The sequence below is a fragment of the Apodemus sylvaticus genome, chromosome 13 (assembly GCF_947179515.1).
Source record: "Apodemus sylvaticus chromosome 13, mApoSyl1.1, whole genome shotgun sequence".
Lineage (NCBI taxonomy): Eukaryota > Metazoa > Chordata > Mammalia > Rodentia > Muridae > Apodemus > Apodemus sylvaticus.
Genome location: NC_067484.1, coordinates 16,116,431 through 16,141,725, shown reverse-complemented (window position 1 = coordinate 16,141,725; position 25,295 = coordinate 16,116,431). Strand labels below are relative to the sequence as shown.

General features: G+C 50.3%; 1 protein-coding gene across 5 annotated transcripts in view; it reads right to left on the bottom strand.

Annotated features, from left to right (window-relative positions):
* The window catches only part of Nfatc1 (nuclear factor of activated T cells 1), a 106,906-nt gene that overhangs the window by 41,840 nt on the left and 39,771 nt on the right, over positions 1-25,295 (bottom strand). For 4 of the 5 annotated variants that reach the window (XM_052155898.1, XM_052155900.1, XM_052155899.1 and 1 more), the window contains 5 exons: positions 19,955-20,157; positions 18,393-18,565; positions 16,496-16,636; positions 5,774-5,829; positions 2,148-2,280 (listed from right to left, as the gene is read on the bottom strand). In XM_052155898.1, the coding sequence (XP_052011858.1) occupies positions 2,148-2,280; positions 5,774-5,829; positions 16,496-16,636; positions 18,393-18,565; positions 19,955-20,157 (706 nt within the window). Of the gene's footprint in view, positions 1-200; positions 491-2,147; positions 2,281-5,773; positions 5,830-16,495; positions 16,637-18,392; positions 18,566-19,954; positions 20,158-25,295 lie in introns of those variants that run through there. The other variant, XM_052155901.1, reaches the window with a different exon arrangement.

The window sequence follows — 25,295 nt, the reverse complement described above, 5'->3', positions numbered from 1 at the left end:
TGAAGGATCATGGAACTGGGCTAACAAGAGCCACTCTTGTGTCCTGGAGAGTCTCCAGGACTCAAATGCAGCAGTCAGAGACCAGGAGAGCTATGAACACAGACATCCGTCAGCATCAGTGTTCTCAGAGATACACCCAGAGCAACAGAAGCCAAGGAGCACGGCGGGAGAGCGCCAGACAGAACACTGGACACGGGAGCTGGGGTTCTCCATCTGTGTGTTTATTTAATTTTTTTTTTTTTAAAAACAACACATGTTGGTAGCCAGCCAGGCATCAGGCAACGAGTGATGCTGGGATTCAACCCTGTTGTGGCCAAGGTCTCTCTGAAGGAGCTCACAGTCTAATGATGTGGAGACATGGTTGGTCCCCGGGACCATGCTGGTGGTGGGCAGCCATCTTGGAGTTGGAGGCGGGAGTCAGGGCAGCAGGATGAGAGGGCTGAAGAGGGGTCAGGAGCAAATGCGTGAACCCAGAAGGGCTGAGGAAGACCTATACCACACAAGGATGATGGGCAGCTGTGAGGTTCCAGCGCGAGGCTATGTGGACTGTGGGAGGCGGACTGGTGCAGAGCGAATGGGTGCGGAGCAGCTGGCATGTGCGGATGCTGCACACCGAGGAGGGCAGTGTGGGAGGGAGGCGGAGGTGCACTCAGCCGCCAGGCCCTGGAGCCTCACAGGATGCCTGCTCCACAGACCCCTCTGACACAACGGTGCTCCTTACAGCACTGAGCACTCTACGAAACCTTCATCACGGACTCAAATGAGCATCAAACAGGGGGGAATCAGTCTTTATGATGTTTCCACATTGGTTTAGAAAATGTGTTGTTTTTTTTCCTTTATAAAGTTCAGACCTTTTAAAATCTTAGATCAACCATGCTTGAGGCATAGGTAGGACACAATCATTGTACTTTCAAAAAAAAAAAAAAAGACCAAATATTTGATTTTTTTTTGTAAGAAAGAACATACATTATTTCACGAAATGAGGAGGCTTCTGAAATAAACCCTCAAGCAGAGGCAGGGCGGGGGCTGGGCAGCTGTTCGGGGTCACCCATGGCACAGACAGTGGCTTATACTGATGCTCTTGGATGAGAACATTATCGAGGTACTGTCCTAAATTTAAAGGGCATTTCTAGGAGTTTCCTGATAAGACAATTGGTTTCAGACTTTTAATACCAATCTTTCTTATTGTCTAAGCAGTTCCAAATGCCTTTACACTTCAAAACAAAATCCCAAAACCTTAAAAAACAAAAACAAAAAGACAACAAAACCACCTTGATGTTACTAAGATAGCAATGTGGCTGCTTTCTTGGGTAGCATTTATTGTATAATTTCCCTCTTAAATTATATGAATATCTTAAGTCTTTAGAGGGAAAAAAAAGTAGCAATTTAAAAAAGGTTGTTGACATAGCTGAGCTTACTCAAAATACAATAGAAGTCAGGATAACAGCCCACTCTGCTCTGCGCACACATCCTGCCACAGGAGAATGGTCTGCCCCACACCGGAAACCCTGGATGCCTGGGACACACCTTTCTGCAAGCGTGGGGGAGGGCGGGGCAGCAGTAAGGTATTTTCTTAAATAAAACACCCTAGAAAGTTGAACCGGTGAGCTGTTCATTTCTGAATGAAAGAAGCCAGTCCCCAAATGAGTAAACGTGAGCAGAAGAGCTCCCATGTGAAAGTCTCCATCCCCAGGGGGTGACATTATTCAGTAGAGACACAAGGCGTGCTGTGTGGAACCGTCACCATGAGGACAAAATCACATATGCTCCCCAATGACCACGACAGGCTTATTTTCAAAGCTACTTACATAACTGCTCTAACAAATACTTTCTTCTAACCCCAAGACTCTCAGAGGTTAGATATGGACCCAGACGGCATCAGCCCCCAAGTGAAACAGAGCTGCTTGGCTGCTGTGCATTTGCAAAACGCTAGCAAGTGATTACTCCAGCATGCACCAGTCACAGGAAAACACACCCACGCTTTGCTTCTCTTTGAGGGGGTGGGCGACTTGGTCTTGTGAATAGGCTATCACGTGATGTGAAGAGGCTACAATGTTTTTACAACAACATCCTCTCAGAGCCTCTTGCTCAGTAAAAGCCTCCTCTCCGCTCACTCTCAGAGCTTAAGGTTAGAAAGACAGAGTTACCATTGGCAGGAAGGTAGGTGAAATGCTGGTACTGGCTTCTCTTCCGCTTCCCGTTGCAGACATAGAAACTGACTTGGACAGGGCTGGTTATTCTCTGGTTGCGGAAAGGTGGTATCTCAACCACCAGGGAATTCTGGTGGGAAAACAGCAAAGAGGGCGCAGTCAGGACCTTACAGACCAGGAATGCTTTGTCCATACTTTGTCCGGAGGCATCACTGTCAACCCAAACGGCTATCTCTGGCCATCGAGAGGGCCTCTAATGGTGACTTTTGTGTGTGACCTGCTCACATGTTTGATCATGAGTTGGCCATAGGTAGCATCCACTCCTCAGGGAAGCAGCACTCTGATTTCTCACATAGCTAGAGGTTGGGAGACCCTTATGGTGGAATTAATGCTAAAAGAGAGAACTTGATGGACATCTTCCAGAGAGTGGAGTTGCCTCACTGCTACTGGTGCAGGCGACTTCAAGGCCTACTTCTGCCCCAACATGTAAGGCCCAGTGACCTTTAGACAAAAAACCACATTCTGCCTAGTTCTAGTAGGCACTTCTTGGTTACACATGGCAGAATTCTTTGTGGACATTGTCCAGAGTGGCATTGTGACAATGGTCACAGTGTCCCACCAGAATCTCCAATTTCCTCATAATGAAAACAAAGCAGTCCTCAGCCCAGGGCGCAATGGGACAGTTGAGAACACAGCACAGATAAGACAGGACAGTTGAGGTGGCTGCTGTTTTCTTTCCTGTTTTTAAACAGAAATATGCAGTTTTTTTTTTAACATGCTCTTTCAAGGGCAAACAAGAATGCAAGCCATGACTACTTGGACCTGAGTGGGAACACCCAAGTGGGCTGGGAAGTCCCAGGGGTGCAGGCCCAGGTAACCCCCAGCATGGCGCAGCCTCCTGGAGGGAGGGAGGTTAGTGCTTCTGAGCGCTACACCTGATTTCTGCTGGGGATTTCAAATCTATACGTTTCTTCATTCCGTTTCTTTCCTCATGTGATTTTAGTTTAGCAGGCCAGGGAAAACGTGTCAGAAAAATCCATGCTATCATTTCTTTTGTTAATTAACCATAGTTTGTTATGATGGTGGTAAATCAATGGTAGCACACTTTACTGGGTTATGTTAATAATAAAACCTGAGCATTAGAAACAGAAACAGAAACCAGAAGAACTTCAGCTCCGGCCTCTTTTATTACAGAGAGCCTGGTGCGGACAGCCCTTGGGTGGCAGCACCAGGGCAGGGCAGGCTAGGGTGCCCTCTGGGCTCCATCCCCTGGGCCCCATCAACCTGCTGCAGCTGTTGCACCTACCTTCACTTCCTTTGGAAGATACGGGTGGGAGAGGAACAGGTAAAGGGTGGATGATGGAGCCTACAGTGTGACTGCCTGTGTTTTGTGCCCACCTTCGCAGGAAGCAGCCCCAAACTGTGGCAACCCAGGCCTGGGCTGTGTCTAGCATTTAGTGGTCTGGCTGTAAAGCTTGAGTTCAGTCAGGTGAAGGGAAAGAGGCCACCCCACAGTTGTCTTTAGGGCACTGAAGGGGACTGCAGATATCACTGCTGCCTGCACACAGCTGGCACTCAATGGTAGCAGCTACTACTGAGTCTAAAAGAGAATTGGCTTTTCAGAAGGAAACGGGGAGAAGATGCAGTAGCATCTTGTTGATCCTTAGGCTGAAGGAAAAAGAAAAGCCTCTGAGGCCTGTGGAAGGAACACAGAAAGGGCCAAAGGGATAGGCTGTCCCTGGCTTGTTGGCTCATCCCACATGACCAAAGACGTCCTGATACAGACACAGGTCAGTGCAGCTCAGTGCTCTGCATAGACAGATCGTATTGCAAGCAGGCCTCTTCCTTCCATAGCAGCTCTGCTCTAAAACGCTGGGGAGGAAGTTGGAGGAAGTGTGGCCTAAGATCAAGTGTTGAGAGCTTCTTGGTGTTGTCAGAGACAGTCATGGCTGCAGCCAGCACAGGCCTTAGGAAACCCAGCGTCTTGAGTTCATATACTTAGGTGGGGGCAATGCATAACCATATACACAACAGAAACCCATCTTTAAAATGTGTGCCACTGCCTTCAAGATTTCCTTAAGGACAACTTGGATGAAGTCAAGAGACAAGGCTGAGGCGGAGAGGGAGCACTTCAGTGGGAGGGAGGGAGCCAGGCACTGTGGGTGAATGGCCGGAGTTTCATCTTCATGAGCAGGTCTCACTCTGGCCAGAGAGGACCTTTCCCCTGACAAGTACTTAGAAAGGGTTCTTGAGAGTGTCTCAGTGCCCGAGAGGAAGTGAAGCAGGAAAAGAGTTTTTCGTCCTGATCGACTCACCTAGAGGACAGGAAGGCAGCCTGTGCCTGCTGCAGGGGAAGCAGACATCCTGGTGACTGCGCTGCTGCGGGAGCCATGATGGCCTGTCCACTCTGTGAACCCCATTACCAGCATGCCCTACTTATGTGAGCCTTGCTGGCTAATGTTCACAGAAAAAGTCCTTTACTCATGTTTGCCCAAGGTCTCTGAATGATTTAAATCCCACTTCCATACACTAGGCACACACCAAAGGCTGCCCTGTGATCACAAGAATGCTCCCCAGGCTATTGGAAAGAAGTCTGTGGAGTGAGCTATAGAGTGAGGGAGGGTTTTGGATGTCTTCAAATTCCTACTCACTGAATTTTGTTATGTTTTCCTGAGGCTAAACCAAAATCACACAGGACTCAGTGATAGTTCTCTGATTTGTTTGAACTTATAATTGCTTTAGCTATCCATGGTTTAATGTCCAAATAAAAGACACTGTTGGAGTGTGGACTATAGCTCAGTGGTAGAGCATCCACCCAGCGTGTGTGATCCTTAGTTCAGCTTCCAGAGCTGCAAAGGGCAGGCGAACAAATGACCAAACTGTAGGGATGGAGAGGACAGACTAGAGTCAGCAAAGCTGACCTGACTCCATGTGGTCTCCAATAGCAACAACCTCTTTAGATGAGGAAACCACACCAACCGTCAGAAACATGCTACAGTCACTGACACAGCAAGCAGAAGTATTTGAGACAAAATTAGCCAGTCACAACCAATAACGACCTAACATGAAGGTGAAGAGGGAGCGCAGGCAGGTGCATATGTGCGCAGGAGGGAGACAGACTAATTATGTCACCCACAGGTGGTGCCACATAGTCAGCAAACCGGACCAGCAGATCTAAGCTATCCGGTTTGGTCTGCCCTTTCGTCCACGTCAAGTTCAAAACAAGAGTGCGAGGTAGTTGAGGCGTTCTCTGGAGAGGGTGGTGGCAAGTCACATAGGCAGGGTGACATGTCCAGGCAGGTGCTGGTGCCCATGAATGAGCCTTAGAACTCCAAGGTCTCCCAGGGGTAGCCACTCAAATGGGGCTACACCATTAGTGAGAGGAGGCAGAACCAGGTACCTTTAACGCAAAGCACACCCGGAATAAAGAGGCCCCAAGCTCTGTCCTCACGGCTGTCCTTATCGGCTCCATTCTATCCTAGTGGCTCTTGTCTGGGCCAGGGCTTTGCAGTCGTGCTCTCTCACCCCTCTGCCTTTTTATTCTTAAGTGCTGTTTTATTTTACCAGTCAGGAGCCCCAGCCCGGCCCTCATCTGTCCCTGCTGCAGCATCCTAAGTACTTACTGGCTTGCACAGGTCCCGGTCAGTTTTTGCTTCCATCTCCCAGACGTGGTGGCCATCTGGAACAAAGGGCAGGAAGAAGTCTGTCACTTTGTTTGAGGATAGTATATCTTTAAAACATTCCAGGTGACCCAGAAACCAAGGGTCAGGGAGGGGAGAGTGGGAAGAAACGATGAAGTCATAGGACAATGTGCTCTGGGTCCCTTAGATATTCTGCCCACACGGGGGATGTACTGACCTGCTCTAGAGCCCTGGCCCTGTGGACTTAGTAAGGTTCAAAGACTATGTCCAGTGCACCTTCCTAGGGGGAGCCCCCATAATCAAGAGTGTTTCTAATGGTCCACCCCGTGTCCATGTTTACATTCATCTCATCAGTCACAGACACATCAGGGAAGAGTTCCTACACCTCAGTCTCTTCCGAGGGATAGAAAAGCAGAGAGAGAGTCAGGGAGACACCCCTCCAAGCCAGCAATACACAGCATGTACTGCGCTTAGAACGCAACTCGGCCCTGCCGATTGGTAAGTCCTATGTGTTGGTAGGCCTCCCATGTGTTTTGCGAGAAGTCAGAGCCAAGCCCCAGCCTCTGCCCAGAGGAAATGCTGAGGAGATAAGAGAAGCCTTTCTTTGGCTATTTCATGCCACATCAGGACCTAGAAATGCAAAACACATGGTATTTTTAACCTTAGCCCGGTGGCTGTTTGCATGTTAAAAAAAATATTAAAAGGCTCTCATAGACACGGTGAAAGAATGTATTGTTCTCAGCTGGCGATGAGGTGTGGACCTAGTGATTAGAGGAAGGGTGTCTGCCACTCACAGGCTCTGAGTCCCCAGTCCTGCTGACAGGCCCATGACCTGGGGACAGCTGGGTGGTCACTGAGTTGATGGCTATCCATCCCGGCTTTTATCTCCTCCAAGATGAAGTCAGTTCCTGAGATGAGCTGCTTCAGGGACTCGCTGAGTTTCTGCTTACAGCCCATTTGTCTGTCACTAACCCTACATTACTGATAAATCAAACACCAGCTCCTTCCCTCAGTGCTGCACAGGGTGGTGGGTGGAGGGTGGAGGCACAGGGTGGAAATGTGAGTCACCAGAAGCTCCAAGAGCCACCCAGCATCACCAGACCGCACCAGCTTCCAAGGCACCGAGGCCTTGGGCAAAAGCCACCAGATGAGCCCGTGAAGGGTTCTAACTGCATCCCTATCCGTGCCCCTCGGGGAAACACAGAGACAGCCCTAGAGCATTGGAACGCCAGGAACAGTGAACCCCTGTGCCCTGGCAGCTCAGGGACATCAGCCACATGTGCCAACTGCAGCCACAAGGGTCGAACTGGAAGGACCCACATATGGTTCTTTAACAGTGCTCTGGGTGTGTAGTCCGGCTGCAGGCGGTGTTAGACCTGCTCTCCACAAGGGTGAGCCAGCATGTTTGAGCTGCTTTTAACAGCTTTACCGTCTCCCAGGGCAAGGCTACTCCCCCGCCCCCACCCCTTAGGATCTACAGTTTCTTTGCCTGTATACAGATGTGCCAACTGCAGTGTGGTCCCTGTCATCCTGAAGGCTCCTGCCAAGGCTCAGGACCATGTGGGGAGAAGGTGCAGCCTTTGTGTCTAAGCGACAGCAGGGATGCCCTGAGAGAGAAGAAGGAGACTGAGGCACTCGCTGAAGGGAAAATAAGAGTTCGTTCAGTGGCCCTGTCACCTCTGAGAATGGAAAGAAGTTCAAATCCCCGAGGAGGGGGCTTGTATGTTCAAATCCTGTGCCACAGTTAGTGAAATGTGGGCATACAGGTGGATTGGGCACTGAAGGCCTAGGCGTGGAAACGAAAGGTCTTTCCCTGTCACAGGAGCTGCCTGTGAGGGATGCTCCCCTGTCCCAGCAGAGGGGCTGAGAAGGTGCCATTGTGAGTTACCATGCCAAGACTGGCCAGCTCCCATCCAGCGCTCCCACGTCAACCACCAACAGATAGATAGAGCTCCCTCCCTGTCTAAGTTGCACCAAGACAGATCGCCCATCAGATTCTGTTTCCAACTGAAATACAGTTCCTAGGGCCCACCGAGATCTGTGCTGATGTTAACCATCTTATCCCAGGCCAGGCATCCAAAGCACAGGTCCCATCCAGACCCAGGTCTTCTAGCTGCTATTGTCAAATAGATGAGAGACAGTGACTGTTCCACTCTTCACGCCCTGACAGTAGCTGAGTGGACTTTCAAATGTACACATAGCAGGCTGCTTCCGGCAGGAGACCAGGGGCCCAAATGATGTGGAGATGGCCCTTTATGCTCCTGAGGGAATCATCAGGGTATCAGCCACGAGGGGTGCCCTGGACCATTGGATGAGTCCCTAGAATCCTCAGCTAAGACACCCCTCCCTCCTCCCTGCTCAGAGACAAGTTAACCAGGCGCTGTTCAGAACGCAGGCTCTGCCAGGCAGGGAGCCAGCCGGCCATCCTAAAAGGGCCTTTGTGTTCCATCTTATCAGGAGCTCCCTACGCACCCAGTAGGAAACTGTGCTCCAGTTCAGAAGTAAAAATATTCCAAATCATTAGGGAATTCCCTGCAGTGTGAGTCATCGGAAAGGCTTCCCCACCACACCCGCCCAAGGTTTCCACACAGCCAGCCTGCAGGTCTGAAGTCGCTCCACTGGCTGCAGGACACTGCTGCCACCACAGGCCCACAGGCCAGTCACACGCCTGGGTAGGGGCTGAGCCACTGTTTCTACACGTGGAAGCAGCTGGAGTTTATTCAGGAGAAGCCTCCTGTGATGTGTTGGGGTGGGGCAGGAGGCTTCCTCCTTCTAGCCCTGTGTGTGCATCCCATCAGCCTCAAGGGAGGGGCAGGCCCAGACACCCATCCTTGTGAAGCTCTGGGATGGATGTGTTGGGGGCCTGATGAACACAACAAAGGTTCTGCTGCGCTGGACTGTGGCGGGGCTCTGAGTGTAGTCAGCCTGGTGTGCATGTGGGGTCTCTACCCTTGGTGCCCTAGAAGCCTGCTTTTTCTGGGTTAGGAGGGCAGCTTTGTGCCCCCCCCCCAGCAAAATCCTTAGGTAAAACAGGAGCCCCCAGCCTTTGGGGAAATAACCCGGTGGTACTGGATAGCTGAGGACAGATTCACACCCAGATGTGTGCCAGGTGGAAGACACAGGCATGCAGAGAACACAAAACTTCATTTATGAACATTCACAACAATTTCATTCATGATCATCGCAGAGAACAGCACAGCCCATGCCCATCTGGCCTGGCCACACGAGGTACCGGGCAGTCATAGAAACGAACAGCACCGGGGTCTACTAATGGGGACAAAAATGCCATTTGGTGCACGAAAGCAGACAGCAAAGCGTAGGCACTGTGCCTCGACTGACAAAACGTGTCCCGAGGAGGGAAATCCACACGGGAAGAGGGGACGGCGGGCATCGGACGAGGACGGCATGAGCTGAGGGCTTGCTTCTCTTGATCTTTGTGGCTAAAATAGAACGCCTGAAGCTGGCATGATTCAGCAACCGCTCTGTCCCTGGGAGGAGGGGGCTGGCAGCAATGGCACTGTGTGGAAGGAGTGTGTGGAAAAGCCTCCATTGTTAAGCAGGATGCCAGAGGGCTGAGGGCCAGGCTTGCCCTTCACAGCAGGTCGCTCAGCTAACTAGCACTCTGGTCTCTTGCAGAGTGACCTGCCCCCTGTCTGTCTGTCTGTCTGTCTCTCCTTCCCTCCCTCCCTACCCTCTCTCTCTCTCTTTCTCTCCTTCCCTCCCTCCTCTCTCTCACACACACACCCACCTCATCCTTCTCCCAAGACTCCACCCTGAAAGCCCCAGCGTTCCCCACATGGCCACTCTGATGAGTACTTCCAGTACTGGAACCTCGGGGCCACACCCGGCCACACCTTCACTGTGTCAGTGCTCATGGAAGAGAGACTTCTTTCATGGAAAGCAAAGTACCCTGGGGACAGAGCAAATTAGTTGCAAAGCCACTTGTACCCTGTGAGAAATCTGTATGTATATACACTGCAGAAACTAGGCAGAAGGGTGCCATCCATGGGATTGTGCCTGTGACTATCAAATGTAATCCTGAAACACTCTAGCAAGGAGAGAACCCAGATTGTCAAGGACCAGCTGCTCATTTGTAGAGACCCTGTGTGGCGTCCATCTTGAGATGGTAAACCAGCTGCCCCTGAAGCCCACTGTAAGACCCAGCCTGTCAGCACCAGGATCTGAAGCAGGCCTCTCCTACCATGCAGACCTTCAGGTCAAGTCTACTTTCTGAAAGCCCAGAGTGGGTCTATCACTGCCTTTCCAAATTCATTTCCTTCTAAGATTTGAAGGAATACCTTCTTTCTGTAAAGGGGTTACAGGTCGGGACACAGCTTATTCCCTCGTTGGCCCAGTGATGTCTGAGCCATTTAGAGCTGGTTATGTCTGTAAGAGGAACGTCGAGGGAGCTCTCTCCCCAGATCTTGCTGAGTGACTGTGCATGGTGGCCACATGGAACCTTGCCTGACCAGGTCAGCACAGCGGTATTTTTAAGCCCATGATGAAAACTAGCGTGTGTGCACAGAGCTGATGACGTGCGCCTGGGAGCAGACGCCACCCGTTCCAGCTCACCCCAGCACCATGGCCAGGGAATTGAAAGAAAGCATTTCCCACAGCTGGTCATGACTTTAGGGTATGTGTGCTCCTACAGCTGACCCCAAGACACCTAGGGTTACAAAGCCTAAGGCAGGCAGCTGCACCTGGGAATTTCACAAGTTCTTGAGAAGCAGATGAGAAGGTGCTTCTGGGGTACATGCCCCAAGGCACACAGATTATCTGTGGTAGGAAACTGACCACCGATAGCACGCTGTGGGAATTTCACTTCCATCCTATGGAGGTGAAGCCTGGCTGGCTGTCTCTAACTGTAGAGGCCACATGATGGAATTTCAGGAAACTTGAGTGCCCTGTTCAGCACTGCAAGGGGACAGGGACATTCTACAAGGAGCCAGTGCAATACTTGGTCACAAAACATAAGCACATATTAATATCACCACACCAATGCCTGCATACAGGCACATGCACCCACACATTGATAGATGCATACCTCATGACACATTGACATACATACACATTCACCTACACTCAGTTATACATAAACACACACACACACACACACCATATACACTCACCCCATGCAGGGACACAACTCCAGCCCTCCTAAGCTGGCATGAAAGCTATTGATCTCTCTGTAGATTGATTCCTACTCATAAGACACTGTGCCCTGAAGCCTGTGGTCATGAACAGGCTCGCACTTTAAAAAAAAAAAACAAACAAACACACAAACAACAAAAACAGAAATGAGCAAAGACCTGCCAGCTATGCTGTCCTGGCTATGCTGTTATGCTCTTGCAACTTGAAACTCATAACAATTGACAAACAGGCAGAAAGCCTATGGAGACTGAGGGACTAGGTCCCCAACCCTCTCAGGGCCCTGCTGTCTTCAGCCGCCCAGAGGCTTCTCCTCCCCAGCTTAGTGCCTTCTCCTCTGGCAAGCCCTGGGACCTGCTGTGTCGCCAGAGACACACCAACGATGAAGTGTCTGTGCCCCACCCTCCAGAACAGACAGGTGTCTCCAGGACCCTGTGCTAGGTTGAGAGCACACTTCTTGCTACACACGGTCACAGTCAAGGGGCTCTACGGCTGCCCTTTGACCCTGAGACCTTCTCTCTCACTGCCAACATAGCCCATTTTCACGGGTGTTTAATCCACCCTATTCTGCAAGGACAAGGAAAGCCAGCTGGTAAGGAAGTGGAATCTCCGTCTAAGCTCCCGACATGTCAGAGGGGTGGGCTATGCACAGCTTCACAAACTGCTACCTCCTGCTTGCATGCTCCACTACCAGCCCACCCACTCCTGTGTCTTTTGTGCCTAAACCTTCTCAAGGAGAGAGAAGGAAGGAAGGGAGGGAGGGAGGGAGAGAGGGGAGGAGGGAAAAAAGGAGGGAGGGGAAAGGGAGGGAGGAAGGGAGGGAGGATTAGTCCGGGAAAGCAGACCTATGGGCCGCAAAGCATGCCAGGTCTGTGGTTTGAGGACAGGCTTGACTCGGGACACCAGAGAGCATTGTGACTGCAGAGCAAGTGTAGAAGATGACGTAAGGAGGGTCAGATGTCACCTGTGGGTATTGAGGTTTGGGACACCTAGGGTTTGGCTTCACTGCAGTAACAGACACCCAAATAGGCTTCAATACGCTTTCGAACAGAGCTACCTACAAGGCCAACATGTAGAGCTGGGCGTGCCCTTAGAAACCAGAGCCTTCTATTCACCTTGGCTCAGTCTCCAAAGAAGACTGAGCCGAGGGCAGGAGGATGACTGCGACCCCACTGCTCAGCCCCCGACGTGCTCTCACTCACACACAAGCATGCCATCCAGACTGCAGAGCTGAAGGTGCAGCCACTCTTGGGGGAAGAGCTGCCTGTCGTCCCCATGCCAGACACCTGCGGCAGGTGAAGCGGATGGGCCAAAAGGCTGCCAGAGCATCTGACGGGACCCTGGGTGACCCTGGGTGACCCTGGGTGACCCTGTGTGTCGAGTGCCCTCAGACCTCGATTACTACCTCTGCTTCCTGGAAAACTATTCTGCAGGGATTTCCTTTATCAGTCAGTGCGCCCTGGTGCTCAGGGGTGAGCTTTTTTTGCCCTTCACTCTTGAAAGAAAGTCTCATTCCAGACGGTAATCAATGGATGCTCCTGGCAGGAGAAAGAGACCTGAGAAAAGTCATAACCTCGCCATGATGGATAAGCCAGGGCCATCCATGCTGCTTGATACCCTAGCTCCGGAGGCCATTACAGAGAGTTTCCTCAGCTGCTGAGTGAAGTGGCGGGGTGCAGCAGGCACAGTGCAGGAGCTAGCAACTGTCTCTGCTGCCCACGCCCACCCACGTCACTCCAGCAGAGCAGCACCCACTCCCACAGCACTCCTGGCAGGGGAACTCTCCTGACAACGGATGCACAGAACCTTTGAGTCACTGAACATTGTGACCCAGAGCACTGGATGATGGTCCCCAGGGTACCTGTGACTCAGATATCCTGCACCACACAGGGAAGACACATGAGAGCCAAAACCCTGGCTATCGTCCTGATTTCCTGACTCAACAGTGTCCACAACAGCCAGAGCCACAAGGATGGCCCCTTCCAGAAAGGCCAGCCCCACCTGCCCAGCTCACAGCTTCACACATCTGTTCCTCCTCACACCCAAATGTTGGCTTAAAAACAGAACTTGGGCCAGGCACACAATCAGAAAACAAGAGTCCAGTTGCACTCGTAATTCAGAACGAGCTTACTGGTTCGTCAGAAAGAAACAACTAGAAAAAGCTCATCCACCGGGCAGTGGTGGTGCACACCTGTAATTCCAGCACTCTGGGAGGCAAAGGCAGGCGAATTTCTGAGTTCCAGGCCAGCCTGGTCTACAGAGTGAGTTCCAGGACAGCCAGAGCTATACAGAGAAACCCTGTCTCAGAGAAAACAAAACAAAGAAACAAACAAACAAAAACTAAAGAAAGAGGAAAAGAAAAAGAAAGAGAAAAAGAAAGAAAAAGAAAAAGCTCGTCCCTACGTTCCTGGCATGGTGTGGTAGGTTAGGGATGGCATTTGCTTAGAAAACCAAAGGCAAAGGAAGAGAATCATGCAGATATTGGTTTCCTTCCTTCAGAAAAATAGCATTTGCATGTACACACCTGAGCAATATGCAAATAATCTAATTATAAATAAAACCGAAACTTTGTTGTCTAGACAGAGAACTGCGGTGTTCTCACATTGCAGAGCTCTCAGTGCCGTCTGCTGTGTGACATTACTCATTTATTACAGGCCTTATGTATACACATCACTTATTACAGGCCTTATGTATACACATCACTTATTACAGACCTTATGTATACACATCACTTACTACAGGCCTTATGTATACACATCACTTATTACAGGCCTTATGTATACACATCACTTACTACAGGCCTTATGTATACACATCACTTATTACAGGCCTTATGCATACACATCACTTACTACAGGCCTTATGTATACACATCACTTATTACAGGCCTTATGTATACACATCACTTATTACAGGCCTTATGCATACACATCACTTACTACAGGCCTTATGTATACACATCACTTATTACAGGCCTTATGTATACACATCACTTATTACAGGCCTTATGTATACACATCACTTACTACAGGCCTTATGTATACACATCACTTATTACAGGCCTTATGTATACACATCACTTATTACAGGCCTTATGTATACACATCACTTGTAACCTGTGAGAATAGTCGGTCAGGGACCCGTTTTGCAGCCTCGGGAGCTTAGCTCTACTGTAGGAGTACTGCAGTGAGGGCGCGCTGGGGCTTCCGGCAGAGTGAGGCAGGGCTTGTGGTCAGCGGTGGGATGCTCGCTCAGTAGTCAGGAAGATGCATTTTCCACTGTACCTTACTGCCACACCATGCCAGGCTCAGACTCAGCTGCCTGCTGTAGGCTGCAGGTGTGAGCTACCAAATTTACAGCTGTGGTCAATTCGCTTGTGTGGCAGGCACCTCCCTAGATCTCCCATCTTGAAGAACCATAAACAGATAGGAAAGCTATCTGGATCCTGCCTTGTGACAAAGCCACAGGGGTCTGGGGCTCCCTTGATTTGAGGACAGAGATCTTACAGTGCACAGGGCAAAGCCTGTGCCTAGTGCTTCTTGTCCGACAGGGAGGCATGCCTGAGGCTCAGAAGGTCAAACGACTTCAGAATTAACACCCCTGGAGAAGGGTGTGGGCACTGATAATTCTCTTTATCATTGCACTTAGTTGGGTTTTCTTTATAATTTACAATTATATGCATGATTACAGAGGCAGACCGAGTGGAAAGGCAAGGCCTGTGCTGATTGAAGTGCTTGTGGTTCCCATGAATGGAACAAAATCAAGATCCCATTATGGAGGCTATTGAATGCCTCGCGCTTTGGGCGATTAGCGTAAGCATGGACTGGCCGCCTCCAGGAAAAGGCCGGTTAGTAAGAATGAAAAGCAGGGAAGCCTCAACCCACCAGCCTCGAGTGCATCCGGCCCGATACCTTTGTGGGCAGGGTATGGCGCCCCCCAAATCCCCATCTGGAAGAAGGCCTGTGTCTAAAATTCCAAACTCTGTACAGCCTTTTAGAGGAGCTACTGCAGCAAAGGGCAGACACCTTCTGGGTCAGTGCACACCTGCCCACGCCCCCACCCCACCCCACCCTACCCCGAGAGGCTGTTGCCCAGCCTTCCCATGTTCTGGAGCTCAACAGCCTCTCTGGTCAGTGCAGCTCTATCAAGTTGGGGCCAGAAAGGTCCCCATCTGGGATCAATGTCTACTGAAGTGACCTGGGGCTACACTCCTGGCCCCCAATGGCATGCAGACACAATGGCCCTAGGTGTAAAGAAAATGCTCAGCTCCTCAGGTACCAGCCCTTCTGAGCTCACCCCTGGCATCTGCAAACAATGCAACAGTTTCATCGTGGGTTACAGTGAGCACAAATACAGTTGAGGGAGTGGCAGGGCTGGGCTCTGTCTTCTCATGTAGATCTTTGGAATATGGAGGTCTGGAGATGGAGATCACACACACACACATACACACACACACACTCAAACATACATTCACACACATATCCATGCACACATACTCATACACATAACACACACTCATGCACATACACTCACGCATGCACACATACATACTTATTACACAACACTCACACATACTTATACACATACACTCACACTCATATATACACATTCATACACATACACACACACTCATCCATCTAATTCACACACACACTCATACACATTCACACACACATTCAGACACATACACTCACAAACATACACTCTCACACACAGTTACACATTCACACACTCATACACACACACTCACACACACTCATACACATATACTCTCACTCACGCATACTAATACACACAATCACACACACTCATACACATACACTCACACACACTAATACAATCACACACACTCATATACACTCAAACACACCATACACATACATTCACAGACACACACTAAGACACATGCTCATATCCACCCACACACATTCACACATATAAATACACACAGTCACACACTTATACACACAGTCTTACACACACACATTAACACACACACACACACAGGGCTGTGACACTGAAGGTCCCATTGACAAAGAGAATAGCAGCCTAAGCTGTGGTATGCATGACATGGACACAGAAGGTCACCAGGTCGGGACTTCTATCCACTCTGGTACAAACTGGCACTTGTTTAGGGAACTGGCTTCTTGGAGAAGCCAGGGGAGTGCTCTCCCTCATGGAGGGGAGGGAGAGAGGAAAAGCCAGCATGAAGGCCTGGGCAGAGCTCATAACAGGTGCCAGGTCTAGTGCCCACTCCAGGTGACCAGCCAACCCTAGCGAGTCGGTGTTTTCCAATGCCCACTATAGGCTTTCCCAACACACACTTTTCGCAAAGCTGAACTTTGACCTGACTTTCAGCAATACAAAAACTCAAAGGGGACGAAACCATGAGCTCTTCAGAGCCCCCGTGGGCTGATGGCTACCTCTGTCAGGTGATTGCCCATGCTATGACCAAATGCACTCATGCAGGGGGAGGGTCCATATCTTGCCAACCAGGAGCCAGCTCCCACCAGCACTGAGCACAGGACCTCACCCAGGCCGTCCTGAAGAACATACCTGGAGCCTTCTCCACGAAAATGACCTTGGAGTCTTGCAGAAAGTTATGGCCAGACAGCACCATCTTCTTCCCGCCGATGACTGGGTAGCTGTCTGTGCTCTGTTTCTCCACGAGGGGCAACTCCTGGGCCGACCGCTGGGCTGTGTCAGAGGAGACCACAGTGAGTAAAGCCTTGTGTTTGCTGCCTGGAGGAGCCTGAGCTGGGGTGCTGGGCCCCAGACACTGCCATCTGACATAACTGCTGGGATTCTGGGGGGACTGACCAAGCCCTGAACTGGGTAGAGGGTCTGAAACCATTTTGACTGCAGGTGTCAGGAGTGTAGCAAACCTATCAGGACATATCCATGTTAGGCATGGAACGGTCTTCTCAGACGCTGCAAGCAATAGGACCTCTGACTTCTCCTCTGGCTCCTGGCCTGGAGGGGCAGTAAGGTCTTGGAAGAGCTGTGTGGGAAGAGTCCTAGTGACAGATGAGCCTGGGCACGGAGGCAAAGTGGAGAGAGCCAGTGGGGATCAACGACTTCATCAGTGTGGTCGTGCAAGGGAGACTACAGAGGCTAAGGAGAGGGGCGGCTTTCTGGGCACTGCTGTCCGATGAGGTTCCTCAGACTCCTTCCAGTCAGACAAGCCAGGGCAGGGGAGAGGATTCAGCCTCAGAAAGTCAGGTCTCCAGTGGCTCGAGACAGACAGGGACACAGGGCAGAGCCACAGGCTTTAATGTGTGTGACTAAGAAAGACAGCTTGTTCCAGGGGAAGAAAGGATTAGTTAGGGGATGCAAGTGGATCTGTTCCACATTCCAGGGGACATTGACAGTGGCCTGCAGAACTCTGTCAGTTCAGCATGGAACTAAAGGCCGCATGGCGAGAGTCTCTTAGGGGACAAAGCCACAATAGCTGGAGAAGGGACATCGCCTGACAGTGCTGGGCTATGAGCAGCAAGGGTTGGCCAAGACTATCTCCTCTGAGGTCTGGCTGACCCCACATGAGTGCAGTCCCAGATTGGGGGTGTCAGGGTATAGAGGGCTGAGAGGATAGACCCTGACAGGTTTCTAGTGACATGGCTTGCTAACAAGGACAAGTGTCTTGCCAAGCAGGACAGTGGAAGGTGGTAGCCATGCCTGCTCCTTTCTAGGGCCAGAAGCCCTTAGCCATGGCTGGTGGCCACCTCACACATTAAAGGCATAACTTGGCACCACCAAGGAAGATAGTCCGGGTGAGTTAGAAAACTCAGATACAGGGTGTATGAACCACTGGCAGAGCATTTGTTTAACATGCATAGGGCTGAGTTCCATCTGTAGCAGTGTACACATGTATAACACACGCACATGCACATACACACATATGCACACACATACACACCCACATGCATGCATGCACATGCATGCACACATGTGCACATATGTGTGAGCACACACAAAGTGGGTGAAAGGAATGGAGACTAAAAGAGAAGGAGAATATGAGAGATGAAAGCTGTGGAGAAGAGCAGAGGGGAAGGGAGAAGAGGAGCTGTGGAGGAAAGGAGAAGAGGAGGGGAAAATAGAAGCAGAAGAGGAGAAGGATAAAGAGGAGGAATTGTTTTGGTTTATCCAGTCTGGTGGCTGCAGAGCCAAACTTTCTCTTCTCAATTTCCCTCGCAGTAAGCAGGGAATACAGATACAGTCAATATAACTGCTTCATGACAAACTTTGTGATTTACTAATATAGTTGCCAAGGCTAGGAATGCTGTGTACTTTGGTCCGATTCTAACCAGCACCCAGCTGCCTGTGGGAAGACATATCCCAGCCAGACATGGAAGTCAGGTCTCCTAAGAGGGATCCTATTTTCCAGGAAGCCCACTGAGACAGACCTTTGATGGTACAGTTCAGTGCAAAAGTCACAGCAGGGTCTGCTACTTACAACACTCGATGGGGTTTGAGGCCACCTGGAGAGACAGTGTCCGGCCACTGGGCTGTGGGATGTGAACCCGGAAGACCAGCCTCACCCTGGTGTTCTTCCTCCCGATGTCTGTCTCCCCTTTCCTCAGCTCAATGTCGGAGTTTCTGAGCTTCAGTATCCCAGCACAGTCGATGCTGTGGGAAACAAAGGCCAAGGCTTGACTTTGCGACTCAGCACTGAGGAAGAGGAGCACTGGCCTAGAGACTCAGCCTTCCTGCTGGGCACCCCGGCCCCACCTCCCACAGGAGAAGCCTGTGGGGAAGACTATGGCATCCGCACATGCCAGCGGTGTGGGCACCGAGCAGCCGTGTAGAGTGTAGTGTCCTCCTGGGACCAGACATCTCAGACGCTGCACAGGGTGTGTCAGAGCAGCTCGGGGAGGAGCTACGCCTCCGCTGTGTGTCCTGTGGCGCTGCAGCCAATGCGACTCAGGGCTCGGACCTTATTCATTTGTTTACTTTGATACTTTTTATAACTTAGGAAACTTGTCTTCTAGGGTTTCACACAACTTCTTTTTACTTCATAATTTCATTCAAATCTACAATCTGGTAAAAGGTTCCATACATTACAAAAAAAAATCTTGATATAATAAAAGGAAGACCTTTTCTCTGGCTCTGTCTTGACCTTGGGGAATTTGGTTTATATAGCTGGGGGAGAAAACCCAAGGGCTGACGAGTCCTGAAGGGTAAATCCCTCAGCTCATGAGAAGCTGATGTATATAGAATACATTCCCTTTTGTCGTTGACCTGTAAGGCTTAAAGCTGTGAAGAACATATCAAAGGACATACAAGGTGTTCCATGACACAGCCCCACCTGCCAGCCTCATCTCCTGCACTTCACCGGTACCCCCAAACTCACTCGTGTGCGGCTGTCTTTGCACAGCCCAGGGTCTCCCACAGCCCCTTCTGCCAACAGCTCTCAGTTTCAAGTCACCTCAGAGGCACAGTGCCCCAGAGCGACATCAGGCCCTCCAGTCTGCTCTCGGTGGGTACAGTGTGTCCCCCACAGAATACGTGTTTTCTCATCTCTGCTCACAGTGCAGGGTACTCAAATCATGGGACCAACTGCATCCAGCCCCACTCGATATTATGTGATGTGCTGGGAGCACTTAATAAGTCCCTTTCTAAGTTAACTGTGTGCCACAGGGACTCTGCACACCAGAACTGGCCACCGCTAGCCGCATCAGTAGCTCCGAGTGGAAACAATCCAGAGGTATTGCCTGCAGTATCTTTGCAGTTTATTTCAACCATTCCTTGAATGCAAGGGGCTGCATTTAGAGGTAAACAAGTGTTGTGTTTAGGAACTAAATGCAAGCCCTGGGAGCAGCGTTTACAGCTGAGTGACCGAGAAATTTGTAGGTGCCATACGGTACTGCACCTGAGATCCCAGAAAGAGGGAAATCTGTCATCATAAGTATCTGTAAAGGAGAGCCACAGGAACAGGGCCTGGGAGCTGGGGCTAAGCCCTGGGTGCTGGGCAGATCGGCAGGAGCCCACCCCTCAGCACAGCCCCCACTCTCTTACATGGCTCGCATGTTATTTTCTGGAAGCAGTGGAATCTCCAGGACTTTGGTGTTGGACAGAATGGCCTCGTGGCTGGTGGTGGACACTGTCTTCCCCGTGATCCGGTGGACCTGGTAGAAGGCGTGGGGCCGCAGCAGGCGGTCGTCAGCAGTCCCAATGAATAGCTGTAGCGTGAGAGGCTCATTTTCCAAGTAACCGTGTAGCTGGAAAGGATAGAAAGACTCCCAGTAAATAAGTACCATGCACAGAAACTGCTGGGAACCAACTGGTTGTCAGCAGACTCTGGCTCAGAAGGAAAGCTGTATCCAGTGCCCAGTGTCCTGCCCCTCAGCTTCATGTGATGTGATATTAGTACTTCTTGAAACTACAATATAAAATGCAGCTAGGCATAGTAGTGCACACCTTTAATTACAGCTCTTGGGAGGGAGAGGCAGGCAGATCTCTTAACTCAAGGCCAGCCTGGTCTAAAGAGTGTCAAGTCAGCCAGGGCTACTCAATGAGACATTATCTCAAAAAAAATAAAACAGAATAAATAAAGCTTCATTATCCTAAAGGCCCAGGGAATATAGATTATGAACACTCTTAGTCCTATTTTAAACAGATACATGCTTGCATGTATGCACCAGTGTACAAATGCACACCTCACAACATGCCTTTGCACACAATATAACCAGACAGGTAGTGTGCACATAGGTTCATATGCACACCTAGAGGCAATGTGCAAATTATGCATACTCACACCCCATCACACCCACTCCCCTAAAACACTGTACATACATCACATACAAAAATCACACAGTTACACATGTGCATTGTCACACACATGAACCCACGCAAAGGCAGCTTACACACCATTCACTCGCTACAAGTACCAGTGACAATGCAGAACTGAACGCTCACCTCTCTGCAGGTGATGCTGCTGATGAAGGACCACAGGACTCTAGCAAGCCTGACAGTCTGTGGCATCCCAGCCCACACCGATCCTGGGGCAAGCCAGGTGAGCACAGGAGGCATGGAGGCGGCTGGACTGTCTAGGGCGCCATCACCTCCAGAATGGAGAGCGTCCCCAAATCAGTCCTGCTCATCACCTCCAAAACAGGCAGAGTATTCACTCATGATTGGTAACATGCATGCATTTACCATAACCACGGCAACACACACACACACACACAAACTGTGTCTAGGCCATCCTTTCACGACTGTCCTGTGTACCTCTCTTTCAGAAAGTGGTGGGAACAGATGTCCTATCAACGCAAGTCACATGGCTCACCCCAACACAGAGTATCTTGTGGGCAGAGTATCTTACCCACAGGATAAGACACAGTGAAACTGCCCCATGCTGGTAGCTACCGTACATCCCACCATATCTGCATGACTCAAAAGACGGACGTATCAACTTCTTCCAGGCCACGGGTGGGTGACCTACATTTCAGGGGACATCTACAATGTGGCCCTTGTGCTAGGAAACAGCCACCTTTCGAGATAAGCAACCAGAGTTTAGAAGCAGGGTCACCAGTGCTATCATGCCAGGTGTCAGACTTGATGCCATTTGACCCCAATATGTCTTCCTTCCTCCAATGGCTACTCATTAGCACTATGTGCCCCATGTTCATTACTGTCATCAGCTAACAAATGTTGGGACCAAGCATTGCATCCTCAGGGAGACTGTGGACAAAGGTACCCTTCATGCAGGCGGGAGGTGTCTCCAAGGCCCTGTGAGGACAGGGGAGGACTGTGACAGGACTCCAATGCCACAGGGCCTGAGAACTGCTTGGTCCTATAGACTGTACTCAATCTCCTGCCAAATGCATACAAACACCAGCATTGCCACCGAAAGGCCAACGAGCCAAGGGCCAAGAGCCTTCAGCTTCCATTAAAGCCATGATGAGCCATTTTCTCAGTAGGCATAAGAGTGATATGCCCACATTGGGTGACCCTGGTCCCAACCGCAGGGGATCTAGGACGATCTATTAGAAGAAAAGACTCATAGATACTGAAGACATCAGCCTGCCAGCGTGATGTCCGACTCCTCTGCTTCACTCCTAGAAGCCCCGCCCCATCATCCTCTCCAGAATCTTGAGATCTGCCCACCTCATGCACCATGCTTACAAGTGCCCATAATTCTCTGCTGCCCTGAGGGAAGCCTGGGTTGGATGGAGATGCAGCCGTGCCTGCGATGGGCTGCCAGGGCCCAGTCGGTGACACTTAGAGCCTCTCTCACAAAGGAATGACCTGACCACCAGGAGGGCAGAAGGGATGAGGGCTGGAATAGGGAACTTAGAGCAGAGAGCGACACTGAGGTGGAGACCTGAGATGAGTTTCGGGACATAAAACAGGAGGGTGGTGACCAGCACCCAGCAGAGCTTCAAGCGGTCTTCAAGAATCCTGCGGCAAAGAGGGTGAAGGTTTCTGGTGGAAACGGGGAGGGAGCCTCAGCCTCAAGAAGTTGACCCATAGATCCTTAGAAAGGGAGGCATCCGGGAACAGAGGAGTGCAGAGGTCCCCAGGCCCCTCCCACTACTGCTTGTCTCTCCGATGTAATTCCAGTCTTTGGGGTTAGCAGGGGATTCGTTTTAAAGCACTGGAAACAAAGCAATGAAACCTAGAAGTGGGGACAGGGAAATCAGACAGTGCAATTAGCTGCTGCTGGATTTTGATGTGGGCCGTGGGTATTGGGGTTTTACAAGGCAGTAGGCCTCTCACATGTCCCTCATGCAAGGGTCTCAGCCACCGCCTCTGGCCTGATTCATGCCAGTGGCTCATTAGGAGAAGCATGAGCACTTCATGGCTTTCATTAGGTCCTGTGATCCACCCGCATGTGGCACACAGTCAGTGCCAGCCCTCCCTCAAGATGAAAGGGCGGGGGCCGAGGACTGGACTTCTAACAGGTACAGCCCAATGCTCAAGTTCATTGAGTGGCAGCAAGAAAAATGTGTCCCCACTCCTCAGGGTTAATGGGGCAGAGGCCAGGGCTTTGTTGCCTTAATAAGCAAAGGAGGCCAGGTGGAGCAGTGCTCACCTCTGACGGCTCAGAGGAACGCAGACTGCTTCCACGAGGAGGCTGGCAGTCCTCCACATGGCCTTGGAAGGAATTCTGTCCTCTTCCTGCAGATTTGGCACAAGGTGACAGACACTGACAGCTTTGAGAAGGCAAAAGCAAGAGCTTGTCTGAGGCTGACCCTGCAGCCCACCATTTTTCTTCAGCAAAATCTTTCTCCTTTCCCAACTCAGAGTCCTGTAAGGCAGGCTGGAACAACCTTCTGTGGGCCCTAGAACTCTCACCCAGACCAAGAGACTCATCACTACAGACACAAAGTTTAGACTTGAGAGTAAGAAACGGCCCGATGACTCCTGTGCCCATCCACCCAGAGAACCCACGGCAGAGCTCAATCCACAGGAATCATCTCTTCACATCCTTTCAGTGAAAGAAGCAGAGACTTATCTGATTCCCTTAAAGGGACTATATTTCTGAATTTGAGTTCCCAGGAAATGATCCTGATGGATGGCCCATTACTGACAGGAAGCTGAGGGCGGGAGATGGGCCTTACCCCACTTCACTTCTGAAGATATAAGGAGAGCTGACAGACACTGGCTGAAAGCACCAGACAGGATAGCACCGGATAAAGAGCTCACAGCAGCAGACTGTATGCTGAAGAGGTTGGTCAAAAGGCCCAGTGGTCCCTGCAGCTGACACCATGCAGATGTCACAACTATGCACACAAGAATCTGTGTTGCAAAGATGGGGTGATAGCCCCCTCAGTGTAGAAAGCCACCTCTGCCACCCTCGGGCCAGCGATCATATCTAGCGCCGTCTTAATCTGCGGGGACTACAAAGCTGTGTGAACACAGAAGTCTCTGCAAACAGGGTTTAGCAACCAAGGCTGGTTGGTCCAGGCCCCTCAACACCTGGGAGCCAGGCACCTGCCTCTTACAGTGTGATGAATCTACTAAGAAACCACTAATCTATTTTAGATGACAATAGTAATATTGTAATAAAATATGAAATGTAACAAAAAAGAAAGATAGAAATTCAGAGACAACCTATGCCAGTTAGTCTCCTAACTTGTGAAATTTAACGCAAAAATATATAAATAAATCTGTGACCAAGACCCTCTCAGTGGGCAAGGCTGAGTGGCCCAAGGCTGTAGCCCAGCCTGGCTCGGGTCAGATGACTTTAAAATGACATCTCAAAATTCCCTCAGGACCCCTGCTATGACAGGCTTCTTAAGGCATAGAAGGCAGTGTATACGGTATAATTTTATCCTTTAGAAACATGCCATTTCAGTGAAAATAGGAATATTTAAAGCTTAACCTGGGAGGTAAATATCTATTATTTAAGGCACAAAGTTCACTTTAAGAAAAGAAATCTAAGCTACTTCACACATCCCCCTGCATGGACCTTCTGCCTCTGGCTCCTCACAGTGTCTGTCAGAACAACATTTATAAAGTTACCTGTCAGACCCAAATCTTCTCTGCTTCCTCTAAACGAGACAAAACGCATTATTCCATTTGCAAGGCGTAAGCGTCCCCCAGTTTCCTGCACATTAGAATGTTTGTTTTTAGCTCCTGTGCCACCTCAGCACTTACACAGGGGGATGACAGGCCAGTAGACTGATGGAGAACAAATTTATTCAGGCTGGAGCTGGGCCAATGTGCACACCTTCATATGCAGTGGAAGGAAGGTCTGAATTAACAGAGCCCATTAACTCATGAAAACCATTTGCCTTTCAGCCAGTCATTCTGACTTGGTTACTAAGCAAAGGACATCATCATGTGACATTCTTCCACCAAGACATAATGTGCACTTGAAATAATCAACTTAAAGGAAAATTTGCTTTTAAGACCCCGAGTACTATTAGCATCCCATGATATCCCAGAAGACGAGAGAAATCGGCTCACAAATTGGTCTCACTTTCCCTCCTTCTGGCTGGGGAATCACACCCAGGGAGGGTTTCACTATTTTTTAAACCTAAATTCCCTCTACTCGGTTAATTAAGAGTTCGTGTTGGACTCTCATTACCTCAGATTGTTTTCAGCCCCAATTCTTCATTACAAACACCACTGCCTGGAGACATCTCTTCCCAGACACAGGAAGTCTTCTGTTATTGGAAGTTCTATTTCCCTCTCCTGGAGACTGCAGAGTACTGGTCTCCTGGCAAGGTACAAGTGCACCCTGGGAACTCACCACTGTTCCCTGGAGGCCTCACTGCACCCACAGGAGCTAGAACTGACCCATCTTCCTGCCCCATAACTTGAGAGGGGAGGAGCCAAATTCTTTCTATCTATCACACCAGCCTTCACTAGAGCACAGACCCTGGGGGGCTGCTGGTGTTTGGTAAGA